Below are 23,712 nucleotides of genomic sequence, written 5' to 3' on the forward strand. Positions count from 1 at the left end.
CTCACGCGGGGGCGGGGAGCGCGCCCTTTTCTTTCCCAGCACGCGTGGGGGCGTCCCGCCCTGCCTGCGCTGGCACTGCCCCTGGAGAGTACCGGCTAAGTGAGGGTGCTCTTCTGCAAACTGGGGACCCTGGTCCCAGGAGCCCCGCCTTCTGTGTGGGCCTCCCCATCAGTGCACTGGGGTGTGGAGCTGGGTGGCCCTTGGGGACAGTGATAGCCCAGGGCACGTAGAGACACAGCACACAGGGACACAGTGGAGAAAGACTTCACACACCAACCCACCTATGGAGACCCCGTCATGCCTTCAGACAGGGAGCTGGGTGCGCCAACGTGTACTGGGAGGACCAAAACTGGGAAGAGCAAGGGGTACAAAGAGCTGGCCAGTCCCTGCAGAGCCTTCCAGGCAGAAGGAAAGCTAGTAGATGCACTTGGGGTGGGTGCCACCAGATAACGTGGGCTCAAAGAAGGTCTCTTTGAGGGACACTGGCGAGGTCAGGTGGCCCAGAGAGTTGGGACCAAGCTCACACGTGCTCACACGACTCTCCCCACCAATTGCACCCCCCCCCCACTGCTCACACGTGACAAGCACACTCACACGCACTTACATGATCCCTACCACCCACTCAGTTCTTCACACAGTTACATATGCCTCTACTCAGAGCACTCACACACCAGGCACACACACATTCCCACACATGCTCACATTGACAGGTTCATGCACACACGTGCACAGTCATTCACACGCACCCTCCCCACACACCGTTATCTACATACAACCATACCCCATCCTACTCATGCACAGAATCACAGCACACACTGCAGCACAGCCGAGCACGCCCACACAGCCACACACTTGCAAACACACTCCCCTTCGGCTCCCCAACCCTCTGTGGCAGCTGTTCCTGTGTGTGTGTGTGTGTGTGTGTGTGTGTGTGTGTGTGTTCCCCCATTGGCTGGGAGCTGGGCTTCAGCCTCTGTGTTCTACACAGCCCCCCCCTCCCTGGGCTGCACAATGGGTAGGCTGGCCGGCTGTTTTCTAGAGGAAGCAGCAGCCCCCACTCCCTGTGGCAATCCACTGTCCAGAAGAAAACCCCGAGAAGGCCATGCAGACCTAACCCCAGGTGGGAACAGTGATGCTCAGAGCATCGTGGACACCTACACACAAAGCTGGGACACCAGCCCTGCCCACCATGGTACCCTGCGAAGGAATAGGACCATGCAACAGGGTGGGGGCGCACCTTCTAGGAGCTGCTGCCTTCTCCCCCCACCCCCCATCTTCCACAGGGTGACCAGTATCTGAGCACTGGAAGAGGGAGGAGAGTGGGCCAGGCCAAGTCCTCTGATATTGATGACAGGAGGACAGGACAGGACAGGCACCTAGGGAAGCGCCCATGGAGAAGCAAGGGGCCCTGGGTGAAGGGAGCAGCACTGATAGGCCTGGGGAGAAGGGTAGGGCCATCCTGAGGGGGTGTCCCTACCCTCTCTCAGGCTCAAGGGACAGATTCATGACAGCTGCGGTCCCTCTCCCCGTGCTTGGCAGCGCGCCCCCTGCAGGAGTCACCCCAACCACAAGTGGGAAGGAGCAGGTGGGAGGGTGAACACTTTTTACCTGGACTCTTCAGTTTCAGGTTGGCCAGCTGAGAGGTGCTTGGGGGTGGGGGTGGGGTGGGCGTGGGGTGTCAGAATAGAGCCACAATCTTTCAGGCCACCGTGAAAATCCCCAGCCTCTAGCAAATGGTGATCCCCAAAGAGCTGGCTCCTTTTAGGTCCAAGTCCCTGAATCACTGGCTTGGATCCTGGGGTTGAAGAGACGGCATCTGGTGCCCTTGTCCACTGATCAGCCCCTTTTAGGGTCTCCATCTGTAAGGGGTAGGTATGAAGACTTGCTAGAAAGTTCTTTCTTACACCAGGCCCTGTCTTTCGCACTGGATTTCCAGATTAGTCTTGAGGGCCACCCTTCTCCTTCCTCAACCCCCTTCTCACCTCATCCTCCACCTTTGGGGGCCACTACCCCTCACTCCTCATCACCAGTGGCCCCCCTTTCTATGACCTTCCACTTGGACCCACTGCTGCCCCTCCTCCCTGGGTCTCCGTCACCAGAGCCTTCACCTTTGGCTTCTTGGTCACAGTCTGGGGTGGGGGGTGGAGGACAGTGTGCAGCAGCCCATCCCAGGCTAAAAGATCATTCCCCAAGGAGATGTTGATTCCTAAGCCTATTTGGCGAAAGGGGCTCTGCGTGCGGAAGGATCAGGTAGAATCTTGGCTTCCTCAGGCCCCCAATTCAATGACCCATGTCAGGACGGAACAGAGATGGCAAGGAGGGGCCCACAAGTCAGCGTTTTCTCCTACCACCGGGGCTCTGAAAAGAGCCACCCGCTGGCCCCTGGCAGTGGGCCACTGGTCCCTGGCGCCTTAAGCCACCTGTATGTGGGTCTTCGTTCCAGCTGCCTCATGGAGGCCACTGCTGCACATGCCCTTCAGCCCAGGGCTGCCTCTCAGGAGCTCAGGAGCTGCTCTGGGGCAGCTATCTAGGGGGAAAGGCCCCACTTCCAGGACCCTCTCACTTCGCTGGCCACCATCACCCTAGCCAGGCCTCTCGCCATAGTGGCCTGTCCCATGTGTCCCCAGTGGAACACATAGCTTTCTTCGGCCTCCTGTTCTCCTGAGACAAGCAGCAGCCTCCATGTTCCTTCAGGGCCCTCTGAGGGTGCAACTTCTCCCACAGGTCCCTGCCCTGCCCTGTCCACCCCTGTGGCCTGCAGAGGCCTGGCCAGCTGCCCACCAACAAGCCTTAACTTGTTTAAGTCCTAGCAGTGGCTTCAGCTTAGGCTCCAGCTGGGTCCCCACGCTAGCCCCGTGCTCCAACCGTCCTCCTCAAGCAAGCAGTCCCGTGAGCTGCCCTGTCTCCCTGCAAGCCCTGCACCTACGTCTGTCCACTGCCTCCCACCAGCTTCCCTGCGGGTGCTTACTCCCTACAAGCATGTGGGTAGCTGGGCAGCATTCCCCATTGCCCCTGCCCTCCTGCAGGGGCCCATCTAAAAATCTCCATCCTAATGGCCACTCCTTTCATCTGCTTTAGAATCCTGTCTGACCCCAAGCCCAGGGCTATAGTCTGTCCTCTGACCCCATTTTGTCTGTTCCTCATGGTGTAGTGGCTTACTCATTGAGCTGCTAGCTGCCAGGTTGGCAGTTCAAAACCACCAGCTGCTCCACAGGAGAAAGATGAGGCTGCATGCTCCCGTAAAGATTGATAGCCCCGGAAGCCCACAGAAGCAGTTCTGCCCTGTCCTCTAGGGTCATTAAGAGATGGGATCAACTCAATGGCAGTGAGTTTGACTTTTGCTGTTGCTGTTGTTGCTCCTTCCCCCATGCCTCCTTGTCATGGATCAACAGTGTCCCCAAAGTGATACCTGGACACCCTCACCCTGCAGATATTGTTACCTTGAGCCCTGATCCCAGCTGAGAGGGAGCCTTATACAAAATGAAGAGCTACCAGAACCGGGGAGAGGCCAGGCCCCCTCCTCTGCCAATGCACTAGATTCAAACTCTGGGCCCAGAACAATCTGTTTTGATAAGTCCTCCAGCCACCTTCCGAGTGGACTGGCTGGTGCACTCAGGGTACCTGGGCTCCAAAGGTGCCCCATTCACCTTCCCGGTGGCTCCGTGTGCTTGTTAGGCTTGGAAGAGTGCGCCCTCCCAAGGCGGAGCCACTCCCTTCTGTGCAGGTTGACTTAGGCAAGTGTGTGTGTGTGTGTGTGTGTGTGTGTGTGTGTGCAAGAGGGAGTGTCTTCTCTGGCTCTTGAAGCCCTCTGCTCTTCCCACCATTATAACACGTGCCCCACTAATTGCTGCTGCTCTCCTGGAGTCCCTGGGTCCAGAGCTTGGTGAAGGTTCCAGACGTGGAAGAATGGATAAAAGAGAAGGGGGGCAAGAAGGGAGAGTGATTGCTGGGGCCCTGGCTGTCCCTCCTAGGTCCCAGGCCAGGCTGCCCCTTCCTTCAGGCCAGCTGGGGACTAGCCCAGGGCCCCGACTGCTGGCTCCCAGCCAATGCCCTTGCCCTGGGCCTGCCAGCCGGGAAGCACTCGGCCCAGAATAGTGCAAGGAGGCCGCCAGTGATATTCTATAGCTGGGCTGCTTCGTCGGGTAGCACCGCCCAGCCCAAAAAGGAGAACCCAGGCGCTGGTGCGGTGGCCAGCCAGGAAGGAGGACACTAGGGACATGTCGGCCCTTCCTTCTGGGCTGCAGGCTTGGGCTTTGCATCCCTGTGGCCGGCCCGGCTCTGAGGACTGTCATTCTGCCCCATGCTCGCTCTTTATGCAGCACAGTGTGGCCCTTCAACCCTAAGCCCTAACCCTGAGTGCATATCCCAGGGGGATGTATCTACCCAGGAGGGTCTAGTATGGGGTTCTGCTAGCAGCATTCCACTCTGGGAGGGCAGATGTCCCCTCAGTCCAGTCCACCTCTGGAGCCCAGGCTAATGGAATCACTCAGAAGGGAGGAAGAGGAGGCCCTGGTCCAAGGGCTCAGGACCAGTCATTGTGCCTCTTGCCCTGGGGTGAGGGGCAGGAGAGGGGAAGGCGAGGACTCCAAATGGGCTCAGTCCACAGTCCCCCGAGAGCAGTGCCACACACAGTCATATTGCACAGTGTTTCTTTAATGGAAAGATAGCCATCTCCCTCAGAGGCAGCTCAGCCTCATGCTGAATGCTTGTCCCCACCCCCACAAGGGCCAGGGGGAGAAGGGACAGGCAGGGGAGAAGTGACAGTGGGCGATGGGCATCGGGAAGCCCAGCCTGATCTCCTGCAGCCTCTTCAATGGGGCTGTCTGGGCCAGGCCTGGCCAGGGCCTGTAGGGGAAGCAGCTGCCCACCAGGCCTGCCTGGGCGGGACCGTGTCTGAGGCCTGGCCAAGAAAGGGTGGGAGAGACAGAGGGACTAGACAGAACGACAGAGTTCATTGAGGTGTGTGTAGGGGTGGGGTAGGGGGGATGTCACAGGGTCCGAGGAGAACAAGGAGAGAGAGAGAGAGAGAGAGAGAGAGAGAGAGAGAGAGAGAGAGAGAGAGAGAGAGAGAGAGAGAGAGAGCTATTATCCCCCCCCCCAAAAAAAAAAAACCCAAGACCTGCAGGCACTCTGCTGTGGCTGAGCCTGCACACAAGCCTACATGGGAAAGCTGCCCAGACTCCTGTGTGTGGCCTTGGGGCAGGTGGGGACAGGTGGGTGGAGGCAGCTCCTAGGCCAGGGTCATGGGATGGAGTGGCTGGCAGGGGTGCCCTTGTGTTGCTCCTTAGGATGGCCAGAGGGGGTGGGGTGAGCATCCAGGGTGGGTGTCTGCCAAGTTCCTGGAAGCTCCCCCCAACTCCTACTTCTTGTAGTTGCCGAACTGGATAGCCAGGCGGTCGGTGACGCAGCGGAAGGTGGCAGGCTGTACCTCCCAGTAGGGCACAGGGTTGTTGAAGAGGCTGATCCCGTTGTAGTAGGCCCGCTTGACCCCGAAGCCCACGGGGCAGAAGTCATTGACGCCCACCTTGGTGATGTTGTTGGAATGCAGGTAGACCACCTGGGGGACAGAGGGCACGGCCAAGGCTGGCTGGAAGGGGTCCAGTCTCCCAGATTCTCCTTCTACCCCGTGAGGCCCTCTGGGCTGCCCTCTTGTCCCTCTGACAGCTGGTACATGGCTATACCTTCTAAATAGTCGCCTTTTCCTCCCAGCTGGCCTTCAGGGACTAGCTTAGCAATCCTCCTCTAGGGGAGGGATCAAGGGACCAAGGGGAGGCACCAGAGGGCCTGTAAGCGCCTAACAGGGCTCAGGCTGCCGCAGCGCCCTCTGGAGGCGGACAGGATATTGGCCACTAGAGGGCGACCTTGGCCCAACAGGACCCAGTGCAGCCCTGGCAGGACCAGGTATGATGGGGAGTTCCAGGGTAACACACTGGGCTTCTCTGAATCCGGCTGAGGAAGAAAGGGAGGCTCAGAGCAGGGCTGGCCAAGGAAACAACCTATGGCCAGGCACTATGCTTGCTAGTCTTTCAAAACCTTTGGTTAGCTCTCTGGAATTGGTGCTCCTGCTCCTGTCCAGGAGCAAACTGGCCCCTTGTGTGGAGGGGGGTGGAGTGGTGGTGCAGGGAGGGTCAGCTCTGGGTGGGGCCTCACTTGGAGCAGTTTGAGGTCCGGAAGGCCGGGGGGTACCCGGGACAGCTTGTTGTTGTCCAAGTGCAGCTCCCGCAATGTGGGCAGAAAGCTCAGGCTGCCGTTCTCCAGCATGCGGATCTGGTTGTGGCCCAGGCCCAGCCTGTGAGCGGGGCGGACAGGGGCTGTGAGAGGGGCGGGCGATGGGACAGGCTGGGTAGCCACAGGCTGGGGGCCCGCTTCCCCGCCCCGGACCTGTACAGCTTGGAGTAGCGGAGCAGGTCTTCCAGCTCAATGGCCTGAATCTTGTTGTGGTCCAGGTGGAGTTCATTCAGAGTCTCGGGGAGGTCTGCAGAGACAGGGGTCACTCAGCTGACTTGGAGGCAGGGGGACAGAGGTCTGTCCACTCCGCCAGATGGCTAGAGGCCCCACTCAGAGGCCAGACTTCGCAGAGGAAGGCCACCTCCTACCTTTGGGGACCCCGGTGAGCTTAGCCTCGGAGATGCGCAGGTAGTTGAGCTTCAGACCGTCGAAGGCTCCAGGTTCAAAGCCACTGTTCTCCAGGGGGTTCCCGCCCATCTCTATGGAAAGGAAACCGCAGCAGGACACTGTCTCAGCCTGTTCCCCTCAGAGCCCAGGTATGCCCAGCCAGCCCCCTTGGCCACACCCACCCTCACCCTGCCTCAGGTCACTGTCCCCAGGGAGTGGGCGCAAAAGTCAGTGATCGCCCTCCTGCTGAGGCTCTGGGAAAACCTGCCTTGGGGGAATATTCCAGAAGGCCAGCTTTCCCCAAGTCCCTCCCTGCGAGGCCCCAGGGCTGGGCCACACTCACCGATGCAGTTCATGTAGCGCAGTCCACGGAACACACCCTTGGGCACCTTGCGGATGCGGTTGTCATGGATGCGGAGCTCCACCAGAGAGCGTGGCAGGCTGGGGGGTATCTCCACCAGGTGGTTCTTGGAGATGTAGAGCTTCTGCAGCTTCTGCAGGGGGCTGAAGGCCTTCTCGTGGATCTTGGCGATCTGGTTGTTCACCAAGACCAGAGCCTGCAGCAGAGCCATGGCAGGCAGTGTCAGGACACGGTGAGGGCGCCAGGGCCTGGAGCCTCAGCCACTCCTCCCTGCTAACCTGAGCCAGCTACGAGGGAAACTAACTAGCTGTCTGGTTCCCCCCCCCACCCCCCCACCCCCTGCCTCAGGCCCAGCACTGCCATCTAACCCGGCGGCCTCGGACCATGCACGTGGATGGGCCACCATGAAGCCAGTACTTCCCATGACAACATTGCAGGTAAGTGGAGTGGCTTATGGTCCCCTTACATAGAGGTGCTGGAGGCCCTTGAAGTCATCCTTGCGGAGCTCGGTGATGTCATTGTTTTGCAGGTCCAGCAGGGTCGTGTCAGGTGAGATGTCCTTAGGCACAGCCTTCAGACCTGGGGGCCGGCGCCACCAGAGCCAGGGTGAGCCACCCCTAGCCGGTCCCGGAGAAGCCAGGACCCTGGGCACAGGGCTGCTGCCCAGCCTGACTCCCACTCCCGCCCATTCACCCCCGGTGATCACAGAGGTGCACAGGGACCAAGGGACTAAAGGGAAGAAGCCTCATCCCTGACCCACCCTTGGCCTGACACTGACCCAAGTCGGAGCACTGAACCACTCGAAGGTGGCAGTGGCAGCCAAAAGGACACAAGGCACTGAAGGTTGGGGTGATGGAGTCCAGGTCCGGGGCCCCCGAGGTCGAGCCGGCGCCTGAGGCCTCCTCGTCATTCATGAGGACCAGGCTGTCATCCAGTGTGAAGTCCCAGAAGCCCTTTTGCTCAAAGGGCAGGGCGTGGCTCAGGGCCAGCAGAGCCGAGAGAAGCCACAGGGGCTGCATGGTCGACGTGCCTGGGGCGGAAGGCCGTGGGGTGTCAGAACTGGATGGTCCCTGGTCCCTCACTTCCCCTCCAGCCAGCCCCCACCAGGAACAGATAGACCCCAGAACCAAAGTCGAGGTGGGAGCAGAGGGAGGAAGTAAAAGGAAGCCAGAGGCAAGAGGGATCCTGCCTTGGAGGGTGACTGGCGGGGTGGGGGTGGGGCATAATGAGAGTCCCCTGTTTCCATTTTGCTAAGGAGTTCAGGAGGAAATGGCATGGATCCCAAAACGAGGCTGCCCTCCACCCCCCCACCCCCACCCCCACTGCCAAGGGCCTAGGTTTCCTTCTCCCCCTCGGGCGGGCATGCCCCTTTGGACCCACAACCCCTCAAAAGACCTCCCAACTGAAAGGAGTGGGCTGTTGCCAGGTTGGCAGGCAGGACCAGGCTAGCCTGGAGGCCCCCAGGCTGAGGCTGGGGTTGGGGGTGGGGGTGGAGGGGAAGCTTCCTCACCCTCGGTTCCCCTGCCAGAGGCTAGGCCACACAGTATGGTTAGAAGGGGCGGGCACAGAGCACACACCAGGGCTAGGTCAAGGGGCAGTTCTAGGAAGTTTTGGGTTTCACCGAGCCGTGTGGTCCTCATCTGTGAACTGGGCATGTGCGTGTCTGCCTGCAGACTGAGGGGGTCCCTGCTCAGCCTGATTGCTGGCTGCTAGGGTATCAGTAGGGCTGGGAGAAGCTTCCAAAGAGCTTGGCCCTACCTGCTCCTTCCCTGAGCAGTCCTAGTGGATGGGGCTGTGGCTGGTGGTGTCCCTAGCAGGACACCGTCTACACACTTTTGGAGAGCCTCAGCGGCCCACAGCCTAAGCTGGAACTCCCTGCCTGCAATTACGGTTCAGGGAGGCTGCCTACCAGCCCCAGGCAGCACAGCAAAGTGGGGGTCAACCATGGGTAGCGGGCAGCTGGAAGGGGGCCCTGCCTACCTGCTTAGCCGCTGGCTGGACATGCAGAGATGGGAGATGGATATGAGGCGGGAGAGCCAGAGGGAACCGGAGAGGGAGGAGACTGCTCCCACCCACCCCCAACCCCCCAGCCCCTGCCAAAGACGCTACCTCACAGGGGAAATGAGTCAGGCCTTAGAATGTGGGGGTGGGGTGGGTTGTCGGCTGAAGCCCAGAGCAGGCTGTGCGCCTAGGCAGCCTCCCGAACCTGAGCGGGTGTAGACAGGCCCATACTGGACCTGGAGCTCTCCTCATTGAAGCCAAGAGCCCACCGGCTGACTCCTAACTCTCAGGGGGTGGGGGGGTGACCCTGACAAAGGGACGTTCTACGTTCCATCTGTGGTTCCTTTGGATGGGAGAGCTGGGGTGGCAGGTGGGAGTGAGGGGCTGGGGCCACAAAGACAGAGCTCCTCAGGCGCTCCTGAGTGTCCGGCTCCGCCAGCATGGCGGAGAGTCCCACCCTGCCCTCCCTGGGCACACTCTGGGCCTGGTCCCTGGGCCTCGACATGGAGGCCCTCCTGGGGCTCCCCGTTCACGCTCCTCCCAGACACACATCTCACACACTGAGGCCGCCAGCAGCCAGGGGCCCTCCTCAAAGGAGGGGCGACCACAGGTGTGAGGGGGGCCAGGCCAGGCTTCTGGGAACCTTTGGACGCCAAGCAGACAGGGCCCTCCTTGTCTGAGCAGCGCCCTGTGGGCTTTCTCCAGCGGGGCTGCCAGCCATTCAGGCCCCGCCAAGGGCAACCAGCCCACTGCAGAGGGGCAGCCTGCCGCTATTAAGTTGAAAAAGCTGGACAGGCAGGGGCCACCCGACCTGAACTCTGACACGTGTGCCATCTTCAGCCACCAGAGTCTCCAGGCAGCTGTCACCCCAGGCCAGAGCAGTGCGTACTGTCAGTGGGAAGTGACTGGGTGGAGCGGGAGGGAGTGGACCCTGTCCATTCTGCATAGTTGGACCACAATGATGGCGGCTGCATTCCCGGGGGCTCTGCAATGCTGGGAGTAGTTGGGGGACACAGAATAGCTGGTTCCTCCCCTCACTCCACAGGGTGGACTGGGATGTGGGTGGTGGCTGCCGAGGCTGCTGGCACAGGGGAGGTGGGAGGTGACCGGAGTGCCAGGCGAGACTATGTTATCCCCACTGTGTTTCGAAGTTTCCAGAGTGCTAGCAGATGTCTGGGTCTTTGGGGGCTCCTGGTCCCTCCACACCAGGCTCTGGGTTGTGAGTTTGACTTCCCTCCTCCTCCCACTTAGTAGGTAAACCTGAGCTCCCTGAAGTTTCCAACAAGACACTTCCCAGGGACATCAGAAAAAGGAAGCACTGTTATTCCCAATGGGTGGTAGTAAACTGAGGCTCAAGGAATTTCTTCCACACAGCAAGGAAATGGTTGAAGTAGGGTTTTGCTGCCAGTCTGTCCAGCTGCCTGTATGTCAGACCCCTCCTTTCTGTTATGGCTCTGAGGACCAGGGTGGCACTGCCGAGTGGGTCAGGCAGCCAGGCCACACGGGGGAGACATTCCCAGAGCCCAGGGCCAGTTGGCTTCACTGGCTCACTCTCACTCCTTGAAGGTCCAGCAGCTGGTGGGGGAGGGCAGGGGTGAGTTCAGCAACCCCAGAATTAGTTGACTCTGGGCTTAGCTCCACATCCAGGCTGTGGGGTCTGGAAACTTCCTGGCTGTTGGCTGGGGAGCCCTGGGTTCTGAAGGGGAGATATGAGTCACCCTAGGGGGGGAGAGGGGGCGAGTTGTTCTGTCATTGGGCTGGGGTGGATCCATGCCCATGTCCTGCCAATGGGTGGCCATGCCAGCTTGCCTCTTTGCTGGAGGCTGTGGGAGAGCTGCGGCTTACGGGCAGTACCCTCTGTGGGCACCCCTGCCTGGGAGCCTGGGGTTTTACACGGAGTGGAGGCCCCTGGGTGGGGTGTAGGCTCCAGGTGGCCAAGGGGTCCACAAGCCAAGGACCAGGTTTCGATCTGCTCGCTTAGAAAGAGGGACCAAAGCACAGGTCCTATCTTGGCCCCTTGGGGAGAGGAGGGGAAGAGAGCAGTGGTTTAGACCTGCCCCAAGGGACTCCAGGACACAGGCGCCGGCAGCCTGTGGGAGGGCCATCCCTGGTCTCTCAGGCCATGCCAGAGTGGGAGAGGAGGGGGTGTCTGAAGGGGCACTGACTGCCCCAGGCCCCAGACAGCATCAGAGCTCAGGGTACTGGGGTCTTCCCCCACCCTGGGGGCAGGGGGGGGGGGGGAGTGAGCCACCACACTCATCACCTCAGACTCTCCATGTGTGCAGAGATCCTGGAACCAACTCAGGCTCCCTGGAGCTGGGTGACATATCTACCCCAGGTGAGGTCCACAACCCCGACAGAGACAACAGGAGCCCAGAGTCCAAGGAGGCCCCGGCTGGGCAGAGGCCAAGCTCTCCCCGGTTCTGGGGGTCTTCTTGCCCACCGGGGACACAAGCAGGAGGGAGAGAGGCTTGGGTGCCTCTGCAGGTCCAGGGCTAAGTGACCACAGAGGGGCTTGGGAGGGTGGGAGTGGAGGAGCCGGGCCCCAGGCGACATGCTTTGGCCCCCTGCCCATGGAGCTTCTCCACAGGGCAGGGCCAGTAGGAAGTTTGAGAGAGGGGAAAGACCTCCTGGAAGGTTCTGTGTGCAAACTGTCCCTGTGAGCGACCATACAACGTTACAAAAGAAAGAAAATTCTCTTCCTCCTGATTTCTTAGCTCATGCTCCTTTAAGGCCTTGGTGACTGGGGGTGGGATTGGGGGGAGTTTGTCTGACTTCCCCCCTTCTATACATCTGCCAGTCTTGGACTTGGCACTGTGCCCATGGGAGCCCTCTCTGTCCCCTGGCTTGGAACCCACTCCTGATGCCCCCTGGGAGCCATCTGGAGCAGGTGACACAAACCCCACCTCCTGAGGGGGATGCCCTATGCCAGCAACAGTCACTAGATTGGTAGAGTACCAAGGCAGGAGCCCCTCTGCCCTGATGGCAAAAGAGTCGTCTCTGCCACCCGGGGGCTCCTGGGCTCCACACCATGGTGGCTGTGCATGGAACAGCGTCAGCCCTGTGGCTGGAGCTGGCAATTGGAACGCAGGCAGTTTGAAGCCACGGTGTGTGGTCAACAGCCAGGGTTGTCCACCAGGAGCCCTGGGTCTTGGTCCCAGCGCTGTCCCCGACTGGCTATGGCCCCAAGGGTCCAGGTACTGGGGCTAGGGAAAGGAAATTGGGGCCACAACCTTCACCCCAGAAAGTACCTGAGCTGCCGCCCATCCCCAAATGTGCCCATCCTGGCAGGAAGGGGTCCCGGTTTAGGAGTAGCCTGTGGTCTCATTGGCCCAGAGCCCTGGGGTCACACCTCACCCAGGACCAGGGGGGAGCAAGAATGCCAGGGAAGTGACTCTGGGAGACAGTGGGGACCAGGAGGAGGGGGCAAAGAGCAACAGGAACCCAGTGAGCAGGGAGTGGAGAATAGGACCCTCTGGTGGTGGAGGATTGGGGGGGGGGGAAGGGGATGCTACAGGGTGGGACTCGGCTGCTTATTGACTCGCGAAATGTCTGCGTGGGGTGGGGGTCAGGGGACGGCAATCCCAGGGCCAGGGCATCTCAGTCCTGCCTCAGAAGCGTCAAGGGTGAGGCAGCATGGGGACAGTGCAGGGCTGGCTCAGGCTGGATCCCTACCTGTGGAAGAGGCTGGGGTGTTGGGTGTCCGAGAGTCAGTCTGTCTAGCTGGCTGTGTGAGCTTAGCTGCTGACTCCTGGGCAGTTGGCGGAGAGAGAGGGAGGCAGAGACTGTGGGCTGGAGGCTAAAGGCTGGGCGGGGCGGGCAGGCGGGTGGGCAGGCCAGCAGTGGGACGGGACAGGGGAGGGGGCGGAGAGCGAGAGAGGAGGGAGGGGGCTGGTGGAGCTGGTGGGCGGGAGGAGGGAGGGAGGGGGCAGACTTCTCAGCCCCCTGGCAGCTTCCAAGGGAGCAATTTTCTGGTAGAGGGCTGGGTTAGCTGAGCCCCTCCCCTTCATGCCCATCCCCAATCCCTCACCCCAGCCCTAGGGCGGGCCAGGCCCCAGTCAAAATTTCCACTGAATGTGTACACTTTGATGGGGACACTGAGGCTTCCTGGGAGCTGCAAGGAGGTAGGTTCGGGAGAGGAAGGCGGCTCAGGAAGGCTGGACCCAGGCCTGGGTCCTTGGTGGGCAGCTCACCGTCACATGGCACCCCCCCCCCAATGGTGTCCCCTCCCCAATCCGCCCGGAGTATGTGGAGTAAAGAGGCTCCCCCTTTCTCCCCCCTCAGCGAGCCCATGGAGGGAGAGCTCTCAGCACTTTGAAGGGCAAATTGCACGGTGTGTGAATTGTATCGCAGTGACGCTGGCAGAAAAAAAGTGCCCTTCAGCGCAGCCTCCTCCTTACTGCGCAGCCCAGTGGAGCTGGTCAGGGTTTGTAGGGCGCAAATGAGGACGGGCCATACCCAGCACAGGAAGACTGCGTGCACAGGGGACCCCTGCAAGCAAGTGGGGAGGTGCCTGGTGGGCAGTCCAGGGCTCCACTCTACACCTAGGGACTGCTGGGTGGCTCTTCCCTTGCTGTGAGCATCCTTGCCTTAGGGCGGGTCTGGGGCCAGGTTGCCATCCCCATGGCTCTCTGTGGCTGGCAGGCTGCAATAAGCTGTGACTGCATGCCTGACCCAAGGCCCACTGAGTCACTCACTGGCCCTCTAATTTTGGAGCTCCTCCCAGCCCAGCCAGGCAGCACCTCCATCCCAGCGCCTCCCCACCTCTGTCCCCGCCACCTACTGTCCTTAGCTTTCTCTAGAGCATAGGAAACCCTGGAGCCCTGCTAAAGGCTGTGAGGAGGCTCCGCAGGCAGTTCCTGAACCTAGCTTTCTGAACTCTGTGGGGGCATCATGGGGTGGGAGGCGGGAGTCAAGGGCTCTCTCCCAGCATGCCCTGCCCCTCAGCCTAGGGCTCCTGCTGCCTTTCCATAGAAGAGGCTTCTTCAGCTGGAAGGAGCCCTCTCCAACTGACAAGGGGCATGGCCTAGAGAGCCCAGCCCAGGGTTCGCATGCCTCAGGTAGGAGCCCACAGTGGGGACTAGAGGGCCAGGCAGTCAAGCTTAAGGTGTTTGCCCTCTAGGAGGCTGGAGGGCAGGAAGGGGCAAGGAAGGCCTGCAGTTTGCCCTTGCAGAGGTGGCTTGCAGCGGTTTGTGCCCTGACTTCCAAGTTTGGGACGGAGAGCAGAGATCCAGGCCCTCAGAGGAAGGCAGAGGGTCTGCTGGTCCCCTCTGGCACGCAGACCCAGCCTTGGCTGGGAGCCTGGTGGACGCCCAGCTTGTAGTGCCCCAGGACTGGAAGGAAGGGCACACTGGCCAGGACTTGGGGTGGGGGGCTCATCCTGGCCCCACTCTGCCTACTGGGGCAGGTTCCAGGGTGGAAAGTAGAAGGCATTGGGCTGCCTTTCAACAGGCATGGGGGGGGGGCGCCCCTGGGGGGGGCTGTATATCTCAGCCTCCCACACATGAATGTCCCTTCTCAAACAAGTCACATGCTGCGCCCTGAGTTTAGCCAAAGTCTGGGAGAAGCTATAGCCTTTTCTAGGAGCCTGTGCCACCATGTGGACAGCCGTGTGACAAGGCCTCTCTTGGAGTCTTTGTCCCCTAGGTCCCAGCTGACAGACACCCAGGGTGCGACCCTGCTACCCATCTTGGGTCCCATGAGGCCCATTCAGAATGAGGGGAGCTTCCCGGTGCTGGCTGGCAGAGGTGTGGCTGGTGAACGCTGGCACTCCCCCTGCCAGGAGCTTTTTTTGACCTCCCCCCCCCCTCCGGGGCACATAATCACACAGCAGCTCCCAGCTGCCCTGCCAGACCCGCCTCATCCCGCTGGGCTGTAATTTCAGGGCTGAAGGGGACTTGGAGAGGCCCGGCCTGCATCTAGCTATCTTTAGAGGCCTGGCCTGGGGTGTGGCCAGATGAGAAGGTGGACTTGAGGGGGCGAGAGGCGAGGGACATCAGCCTCGATTCTCCACCCCTCATACGTGTGGTCTTTTTTCCCCTTATCACTTCACTTAATGTCACTCCCAGGTGTCAGCTGGTGCGGGGTTGTGTGTGGGCATCGCCCTCTCTTGCCCCAGAAAGACACTGGCAGTGAGTCTTGGTGGGTAACCCCCGCCTGGTCTTCTCCGATGGAGCTGCGTCCCAGAGACCCCCACCTCTTAAGGAGCTGCTCCGGGGGCTGGCTATGGCTGCTGCCAGCCCTTTTTTCATTGGGGTGCCCAGTCATTGTCCCCACGGGCACAACCTCATGCAGCCACGAAGGCTCCATTGAAAGGACCCAGAAAGACAGGTCCTCGGGTCTAGCTGACATTGCCCTTGCCCCTCCCCGGGACTCTCTGGCCTCATCTGCTCAGTGGACCTTGAGGATAGAGGGAGGGCTGGGTTAGTTGACAGGGTGGGGGGCAGGGGAGCGGGGAGGGGGAACATGAGAGCTGGGAAAGTTTTTGAGCCTCTGGGGCTGCTGACCTGTGACCCAGCCCAAACAGGAAGTGCCCTATCAGGAGGGCTGAGCCCTGGAGGAGCAGGAATGCAGGAAGGAGCCAAAGCAAACACTCTGCTAGTTTCCCAGGCTCCCCCGCCCCCTGCCCAGGCTCATGGCTGGGAAGGAAGCCCGTGTCTGGGGAGTGGGACCCCAGGCAGAGAAGGGCACGCTCTCTGTGTGGGCATCTATGGTCACGGTCCCCTGGACTTTACCCCATCCCGCCTCCCCCACAGCAACCTCACTCTCGGGGGTTCCCCTCAAATAGGCATCCTCCGATCGATCCCCTTGGACCCTTGTCCAGTGCTCGGGAGGTTCCTCTTCCAGCCGTGGTAGGCCCAGGAGGTTGGTGTCTAGGTGTGTGGAGATGAGGATGGGGCTCGTGGAGACCCAGCCTTGGCCATCTTGCTTAGGACCCAGGTCCACCTTCCTATTGCCCATGCTGGGTGCCTGGGTGCCAGGACCCCTCCCTCTGAAGTACTGCCCCCAGTTGAAGGTGATGGGTGTCCTACCAGATGTCATTGTGGAGGCTGGGAGGCTGAGGGAGATGGCCGAGCAGGCGCAGGAAGGAAGGACATGGGGCTAGTGACACCCCTTGCTGTGGAGACAAGAGGCGCCTTCTCCTCATCCTTCAAGGGAAGCTCACATGCTAAACTTGAGGCACCCTGGCCGATCTTCCCCACACAGCCTTAACCTCCACCCACCCCACGCAGCCCAACCCAATTCAATCCACCCCACCCAAACCCACCACCTGGGAGTCAAATCCAACTCTCACTGACCCTGGAGGCAGAACAGAGCTGCATCACAGGGTTTCCAAGGCTGTTCATGCTTCTGGATCTTTCTCCCAGGGGTCGCAGCCCGACTCAACCCTTCCTCCACTTCCTCCTTAAGACGACAATGAGGAAGAAAAGCAGGTGTACAGGGGGTGGGTCAGAGCAGGGAGCTCCCCTCCTCCCCAGGACCATGTGGCTGTCATAGTGACCCTCTAGCCTAGTGGGTCTCAACCTTCCTGATACCACGACCCTTTCATACAGCTCCTCATGTGGTGGTGACCCCCAACCATCACATTATTTTCCTTGCTACTTGGTAACTGTCAGGCGACTCCTGTGAAAGGGTCGTTTGACCCCCAAAGAGGTCACGACCCACAGGTTGAGAGCCGCTGATGTAGAGGGATGGGAAGCGGAGGCCCAAGGCTGCTTCTGAGAGCAGGGAGAAAGTGGGCGGAGTCAATCCTCTAGGTGCTAAGTCCACCAGACAGACCTACTCCAGAACCTTCAAAGCCAGCAGTTGTTTCTCCCCCCCCCCCACCCCGCCCCAAGCAGAGCAGCGGCTGGGCTGGAGCCGGCCTGGGTTTGACTGGTCGCCAGCCCCCTGCCCAGGCCCCGTGGCGGCAGGCTGCTCCTCCCTGCTGTCAGCTTGCCTTTGCCCCCTTGGCAAGCGAGGGAGAGGAAAAAGGAATAATTAAACCCAAAAGTCTGGGGTAACTTTTTCCTGGAACGCAGAGGCAGGGTGGAGGCTCCCTTCCCCAAGCATGGCGGGCGGGTTGGCCTCCACACCCTGCCTAGGTGGTCGACAGACCCAATGGATTCTCCTTCCTCCCCCCTCCATCCTGCTTTTTGCTCCACTTTTCAGTCTGATGGACCTGGAGTCCAGACAAGGGACTGCCGGCCCACCCCATTGCTGCCCAAGCCTGACCTCAGGAAGTCGTCCTGGCCCTCACAGGAACCCCTAGCTAGCCTCCGTGTTGGGTGGGAGTGTCTGTAGCTTTGGGGATTCCATCTCAGAAGTTGGCAGAATCTCTGAGGAACAGGTGGCCACTGAGACCCCAGGCCACCATGGGCTCTGGACAGCTGGCAGGTGACTCAGGGGACCCACCTGTCAGATCAAGGCCATGGGGCCAGCCCAGAGCCTTTAGGCTCCCCAAACCCTCTCAGGAGCTCGTCATCAGGCCCCCTCTGAGACGGGGACACAGCTGGCAGGAACAGGATGGCCAGGATCTGGGTTACCTGGTTCTCAGGGCACACACCCTCCTTCCTGCCCTCTGCCAAGCCCCTCAGTGCCACCCAGACCCCGACAGGTGAGAACCAGGCTGGGGTCACTCAGGGCAGGGAGGGGCTTCATCCCAAGAGGTTGGCAGGAAGACCACAGGCCATTCTGGGGTTCCCACGTAGGAAGGCCTTTCTGTGACTGTTGACTGTCCAGGGCAGGTGGGCAGGAGGCTCCTGGGAGCCAAAAGACACAGTCCCAGCCTGATCATGTGACATCAGGGGCCCACAAGGGGACAAGGGCTGACCCAGGGCCTTGGGAGCCCACTCCCTACGCCTGAGCCCCAGAGGCAAAGGCCACCATGGTAGCTCAGAGCCTTGGACAGGGCTGCCTTCAGATAGCCCATCTCCGGCCACCGCCAGTGGACACTCAACACAGATGGCCAAGGCTAGATGAAGCCATTCATGTACCACCCCCACTGACTCCAGGGGTCTGCATGACCCAGCCATTCCTCACCTTTGGGGTGCCTCCTGGGCTGCTCCAGGCCCTGTTTCCACGACGGCTGGGCCGGCTTCTGCTCCTGCTCCAAGACAACTGAGGGCAACTCCTTCCTGTCCAGTCCCAGCGTTCCCGCTTGGGCTTCCCAGTAGCCTTCTGGGTGGTGGCTCCAATCCATGATACACTGTTCTTCCTAGGGCCCCTCCCCCCGGGCTTCTTTGTACCCCCAACCTGAGCATGGCAAGTCCCTGGCAATGGTGGTGCTGGCACCTCTCTCAGGCTCGGCCTTTCTTTGGCCAGGGTGGTGAGCGCCAAAGTCCTCGGGCAGGCCGTGCCCGGGCCAGTGTCACAGACGCATAGCTGGGACAGAACACACAGCACTCAGACCAAGGGACTTGTTCATCAGCCCACCTCCAGGAAGCCCCCTGGCCAAAAAACGCATCTCTAGGCCTTGCCACCCCTACCTCCCAGTGAGGAGAGCGCAGGAGGGGGTGGTTTGGAATCTGAGCGCTCATCCTTTGCCTTCGCTTGTAAGGCCTGCATTTATTTGGCACTAGCTGAGGCCCAGTGGCCTGGGTGAATGGCCTTCTGCCTCCACATAGACCAAGCTGGCTCCGGGCTGCCGGGCCTACCTCCCCAGCAGGGCCCTGGGCCTCCGGGGTCACTGGCAGAGGGAACCAATGGCAGGGCCACCTGGCCAATGAGTGGTCCCAGAAGCCTCCCATGGAATCAAGGCAGGACTCCTGTTTCTTCAGAATCTGCCTTCCTTCCCAGCATCCACTGTAGCAGTGTGTGTGCAGGGACAGAGGGGACCTCTGGTCCTGGGAAAGGTGAGCTCCTGATGGCTCTCTATGGATATCCTGGGTCCTGTGGTCTCCCATCTGTCGGAGGGCCCCTGAGGGCAGGCGGGAGGCCAGGCTGAGGGCAGAGGAACAGGTGGTGGGGCCGGAGGCGGGGGGCTGTGAGGCCTGAGCTCACCACCGTCCTGAGGCCCATGTGAGGCAGCTTTTCCTACAGCTCTGTCCAGTGTTGACTTAAGTTTGGAAACAGCCTTTAAAAATGAGTTAATTGTGGGCAAGGCTCAGGCAGAGGGGACCTGGGAGGCATGGGGGGCATGTGGGTGATGGGAGGGGTGGGAGGAGGGTCATACGGAGATGAGCTCCCAGGCTGGGCTCATGTGGGCTGCGCAGTGGGGTGGGGGTGGGGGACTGAGAAGCACCCCACCAGGCATCCCGAGTCCTTGTCGTACCCCTGTGGCTGCCATGCAGACCCCTCTCTCCTCCATCTGCCACCTAGGATCGCCATCACTGCCCCACCTCCACAACACCGCCCCCCCCCCCAAGTTCCTGACTTGAATTTGGGACAGTGCCACCCAGAGACTAGAGACTGAAAGAGGGTCGAAGAGGTGGGCCCAGGGTTCCTGAAGCCTAAGCACCACCTAGCCACCATTCTGCTGCCCAAAGTCACCAAGCCAGAGGCCAGGCTGGCTGCCAATGGTCCAGGGGTGGCTCAAGCTCTGGGTCCCAGGTCTGCCCCTCCCCCTGCTTAGGGATGCATTCTGGAATTCTGGCCCCCAACCCGTTTCCCCCTTCACCGCCACTCCCCAGGCGCTGACTAAACATCCTGCCATCTGGTTCCCATTAGCTGGGCAGGGGGTGGGGGGATCCTGCGCCTACCTACCTAGGCAGGCAGGGGCAAGGCCTGGGGCCCTCATGGCTCCTCAGAAGGCTTGTCCTCGCAGTCCTGCCAACCCAAGTGGGCAACAGGGGGGGGCCTCCTGCTACTTAATCTGTCTGGTATTGGGGTACACGGCCATCGTGGGGACCTTGAGGGAGCCCCCGTAGCAGAGCCAACCTGTGTGTGTGGGGGGGTGTCCTTGGCAAAGCCAGTGGTTTCCAACCAGTCTCTGCCCTCCGTGCCCCCCCTCCGCACCCCCCTGCTCATCGTGGACTCCGGCTGGGATGGGCAGGCCTCAGGCCAACAGGATCCTGAGCCCAGTGTCTGGAGCAGAGGGTGGGAGGGGGTGGAGTTTTTTCCAGGAGCAGGGGTGCAGTGTGGGGGTTGCTGGAAAGAGCTGTAGGCTCCCAGCTCTGCCTTTGGCTGACTGATCACGTGATCTCGGGACCACGCCTCCCCTGAGAAACTCCTAGACTCTGAGAGCTGCCTGAGATGGTCTTAAGGCCCTGCCCACTCTCCACACAGACCTCACATGCACTTGGGCATCTTTCGTCCCCACCCTCCTCAGGGCTCATTAGCACGTCGAACCCTGCTCCAGCTTCAAGGAGCTCCACCCTGGGAAAATGGACATCTGGAAGGATGCCTTTGATGGGCTTCACTGGAGACAGGAGGCAGAGATGTAAATGGCGAGGCTTCTGGGGAGGGGCCAGGTTTGGCCTCAGGTATGACAGATGGGCTGAGGAAGCCAGTGAGGCTGTGGTGTGGAGGGGGATGTGGGCAAGTCTGGATTTCTCTCCAGGACAGAGCTACTTAATGGGTGGAGTGAGACATAGCGGGCTGAGCAGGACCCTCAGGAATTGGTACTTGGGCTCCCGCTGCATCCAGTGGGAGGTAACTAAGGCGACAGGCCAGGTCGGAGCCCTATTCCTGCTCATAAGTCTGACACCGGCCACCGACGGAGGCCAGGTCCCTGCAACACCCAGAGAAGAATTGGGTGTGTCTTTGACCCTTGGGGGAATCCTCCTAGAAAGCAGACAGCCACGGTGACAAAGTGCTACGCGAGATCCTCGCAACAATGGGCATTGTACTCTCCGCATGGGCATGGGCCAAGCCCCTCCTCCACCCAGTTGCATATCCACATCCCTCTGTCTCAACATCAAGGTCAGGGAGGGGGGCTTTGCAAAGACAAAGGCTGAGCTTGCCACTGGAGCCTCTTCCTGCTGTCTACCCCTTGCCCTCCAGCCAAGCCACCTTGTCTTAATGCCACCAAGCCTCAGAGGAGCTGGTCCCAGTTAGCGGGGAGAGGATGGGGCACCCTGCTGGGCTCCAGGGCCACAGTCTGGGGAGGGTGCCACGGAAGGTGGGCTGGCTGGGTGGCTTTAGGGCAAAGGTCCAGGTGACCAGAGGGGCCTTGGTCATGGAGGGACCCACGTAGGAACCAATTTGGCACCCTTTTCCCCCAGCAAAAGGTTCAGTGTGCGTTGGCTGTAATGTGGGTCCCTCCTGCAGGCGGCACTCAGTGAGGGGTGAGGGGTGAGGGACAGGTCGACAGGCACCTATCCCCCATCTCTGCCGGCCCCCCAGTGGGCACGGTTCTCTTTAGGCCCCAGGCGCCCGAGCCTCTAGCTCAGACATAAGTGACTCAGCCCTGTTGGCCTGCCAAGTCGTCTAGACGCCAGTGTCCCCCGCGGAGGGGGCGAGGCCGCCGGCCGTTTCCTGTCCCGCGGCTTGGCTCCGTGGCTGGGCCATACGCAGATGCAGTCCTGTGCCCCTGTTCCTGCCGGCAGGACCCACACGCACAGGGCACCCTGGCCTCGCCACCCTGCACTTCTGCTCCCTCTGTGGGCATCCTCGTTGGGAAGAGGAGGAGGAGGAGGAAGGTGAGATCACTGACTCAGATCATTCTCAGCCTGGCCTCCTTCCTCTCTCCCGCTGTCCGTCCATGGAGCTGGAGAAGAATATTGAATAGTCCAGGAAATGCCAGAAGAAGAAATACACGTCTTGGAGGAAATACAGGAACGGAGGATGGCAATGTTATGTACTTTAGACATGGTGGATATGCTGGGCAAATTAGAGGGTCATTGAAAACGATGAAGACTCTCAAGAGTGGATGAAGAATGGCACAGGTCCTTAAAAGGGTGCGGACACACACACACACACACACACACACACACACACACACGGTGAACCTGGGCTTGGGACATGGGAGTGGAGGGAGCCTCTGTGTCCGAAGGCCCTCAGAGCGCAGTTTTCTGTTGCTCTGCCTCTCCCGCCCTCCCCTGCATGCCGGGCCCTGTGACCCTCATGGAGGACTCTGAGGTGACCCCTGGCTACCACACCACTTTCTATCCTTGGCGGAGCTTCACCCCCTGGAATGTCCAAGTGCCCAGGTTGGCAGTCCTCGGGGACCTTGGCTGAGACCCCCTTGCCTCCTCAGGACCGGCTCTGGAGCCGTGAGGTTCTGGAGAGTCTCTTGGAAACTAAGGCTCCATCCGCAAGTGGCTCACGTGGCAGCCTGTCTCACTGCTCCGCAGCACGCTGGGGCCCAGGCCGGTCAGCGGCGCTCATTTTCCAGCCTGGGTTCCAAGCGCTGACACATGGCGAGGCCAAGTTTCCCCTATGAGCGAGGCCCCTAGCTTCTCCCCACTCAGTCCTCCCAAGTCCACTGACTTTCCCCACCCCAGTTCGGCCTCTCTTCCTCACGGAACCAGGGGCTCTGGGCTGGGACCCCTCTTGGAGACCACTCCCAACCTTCCCCATTCCTCCCTGCCTCCAGAGGTGGGCAGCTCCCTCTCTCTGCTACACACACACACACACACACACACACACACACACACCCCGCATAGATCCCAGCAGCTTCTCTTACCACCCAGCCTCCAGACTGGATGGTGGTGGTAGTGGTGGGGGTCAGTTTGGGAGACATTCAGGGCAGGGAGGCAAGAGCGACAGTCTTGCCAGTCCATACCCCAAGCCAGTCGTAGACCAACTTGTTGGCCCACTGAGGCGGGCAGAGCCTGCTTCGTGCCCTGGCTCCAGTGGGTTGGGTGGAGAAGGGGGTTTCGGCCAGAGTTGACCGGGACTCTTTCGTAGAGGATGTGGGGAGGGCGGGGGCAGCCACCACACTGCCAGGCTTTCTCCCACTACATTCCCCAGACAAACCCACAAGAATCTGAATGTCTGAGCTAGAGCTGGGATGGAAATGCATTTTTTTTAAAAGAAAGAAAAAAACCAAAATCTGAAAAAGAGAGAAAAGGAATGTCCCCCTCCACCCCAAGCCCCTTTAACAGCTCCAGGCTGCCGGGGACTGGGTCGGCAGTTTCCTAGAGGGGGAAAGGGGCCTGAAGCTCCAGTGCCCCAGGTCTAGGTCCCCAGAACAGCTAGGCTGGGGCCCTCCCAGGTCTCTCTTCACAGGACAGAGCCAAGTCTTCTTGGGCTGGCCATTCCCACACAGCTCACCTCCCCTGCACAGCCAGGAGGACTTGGCAACAGAAGCTTGGGGTACCCACCCAGACCAACCCTCAGAGTCTCTGCCTCAATTTGTCTCCAAGGAGGAGGAGAAGGGGCAGAAAAGTTCTGGAGATGATGGGGCACAGAGGTGAGAATGAGGGGGTGTGTGTGGACACGTGAGACAAATAGAAGCTGTGTGTGTGTACATGTGCATGCAGGCATGTGACAGTGTGGGAATTGTTGTGTACGTGAGCCTGCCTTGATGTTTTGCACGTGAATGATGCTCAAGGTCCCAGGACTCCAAGGATGAGACTGGGGAGCCACATGGACACCTCTCTCTGGGGAGGCAGAGGGGGGTCCAGGGTGACTGGAGGAGCCCACAGAATGTGAGGTAAAGATGGGCTCTACAGTCAGGGTGTAGTGTAGCACCGATGAAACAACTTTCCTCTAGTTCCTAAATGCTTCCTCCCCCCACTATCATGATCCCAATTCTACCTTACAAGTCCGGCTGGACCAGAGGATGTACACTGGTACAGATAGGAACTGGAAAGACAGGGAATCCAGGGTGGATGAGCCCTACAGGACCAGTGGTGAGAGTGGCGATACCT

General features: G+C 60.4%; 2 protein-coding genes across 2 annotated transcripts in view; one reads left to right on the forward strand and one right to left on the reverse strand.

Annotated features, from left to right (window-relative positions):
• Positions 1-4,632: 4,632 nt before the first annotated feature.
• On the reverse strand, positions 4,633-12,743 carry BGN (biglycan). Its single transcript, XM_004717583.2, has 8 exons — positions 12,653-12,743; positions 7,755-8,006; positions 7,443-7,555; positions 6,959-7,172; positions 6,597-6,707; positions 6,382-6,475; positions 6,151-6,289; positions 4,633-5,557 (listed from the first exon to the last, which is right to left on the reverse strand). Exons 2-8 carry the CDS (start codon positions 7,993-7,995, stop codon positions 5,360-5,362), a joined length of 1,110 nt encoding a protein of 369 aa, XP_004717640.1. The 5' UTR covers positions 7,996-8,006; positions 12,653-12,743; the 3' UTR covers positions 4,633-5,359.
• A 311-nt stretch (positions 12,744-13,054) lies between these two features.
• The window catches only part of LOC101639077 (three prime repair exonuclease 2), a 21,716-nt gene continuing 11,058 nt past the window's right edge, over positions 13,055-23,712 (forward strand). The window contains exon 1 of the mRNA XM_045285493.1: positions 13,055-13,101. Coding sequence (XP_045141428.1) covers positions 13,066-13,101 — 36 coding nt within the window. The 5' untranslated portion in view covers positions 13,055-13,065. The remainder of the gene's footprint in view (positions 13,102-23,712) is intronic.

The sequence above is a fragment of the Echinops telfairi genome, unplaced genomic scaffold, assembly GCF_000313985.2.
Source record: "Echinops telfairi isolate 266 unplaced genomic scaffold, ASM31398v2 ScPeMD7_7472;HRSCAF=8510, whole genome shotgun sequence".
Classification (NCBI taxonomy): Eukaryota; Metazoa; Chordata; class Mammalia; order Afrosoricida; family Tenrecidae; genus Echinops; species Echinops telfairi.

What these genes read in the sequence shown, in the direction of transcription:
- BGN (XM_004717583.2), bottom strand. Translation starts at nt 7,995, where the DNA reads ATGCAGCCCCTGTGGCTTCTCTCGGCTCTGCTGGCCCTGAGCCACGCC. An exon ending in GCGCTACATGAACTGCATCG is followed by an intron (nt 6,708 to 6,958) that starts GTGAGTGTGGCC and finishes TCCTTTCCATAG; the next exon opens with AGATGGGCGGGAACCCCCTG. An exon ending in CGCTACTCCAAGCTGTACAG is followed by an intron (nt 6,290 to 6,381) that starts GTCCGGGGCGGG and finishes CCCCGCTCACAG; the next exon opens with GCTGGGCCTGGGCCACAACC.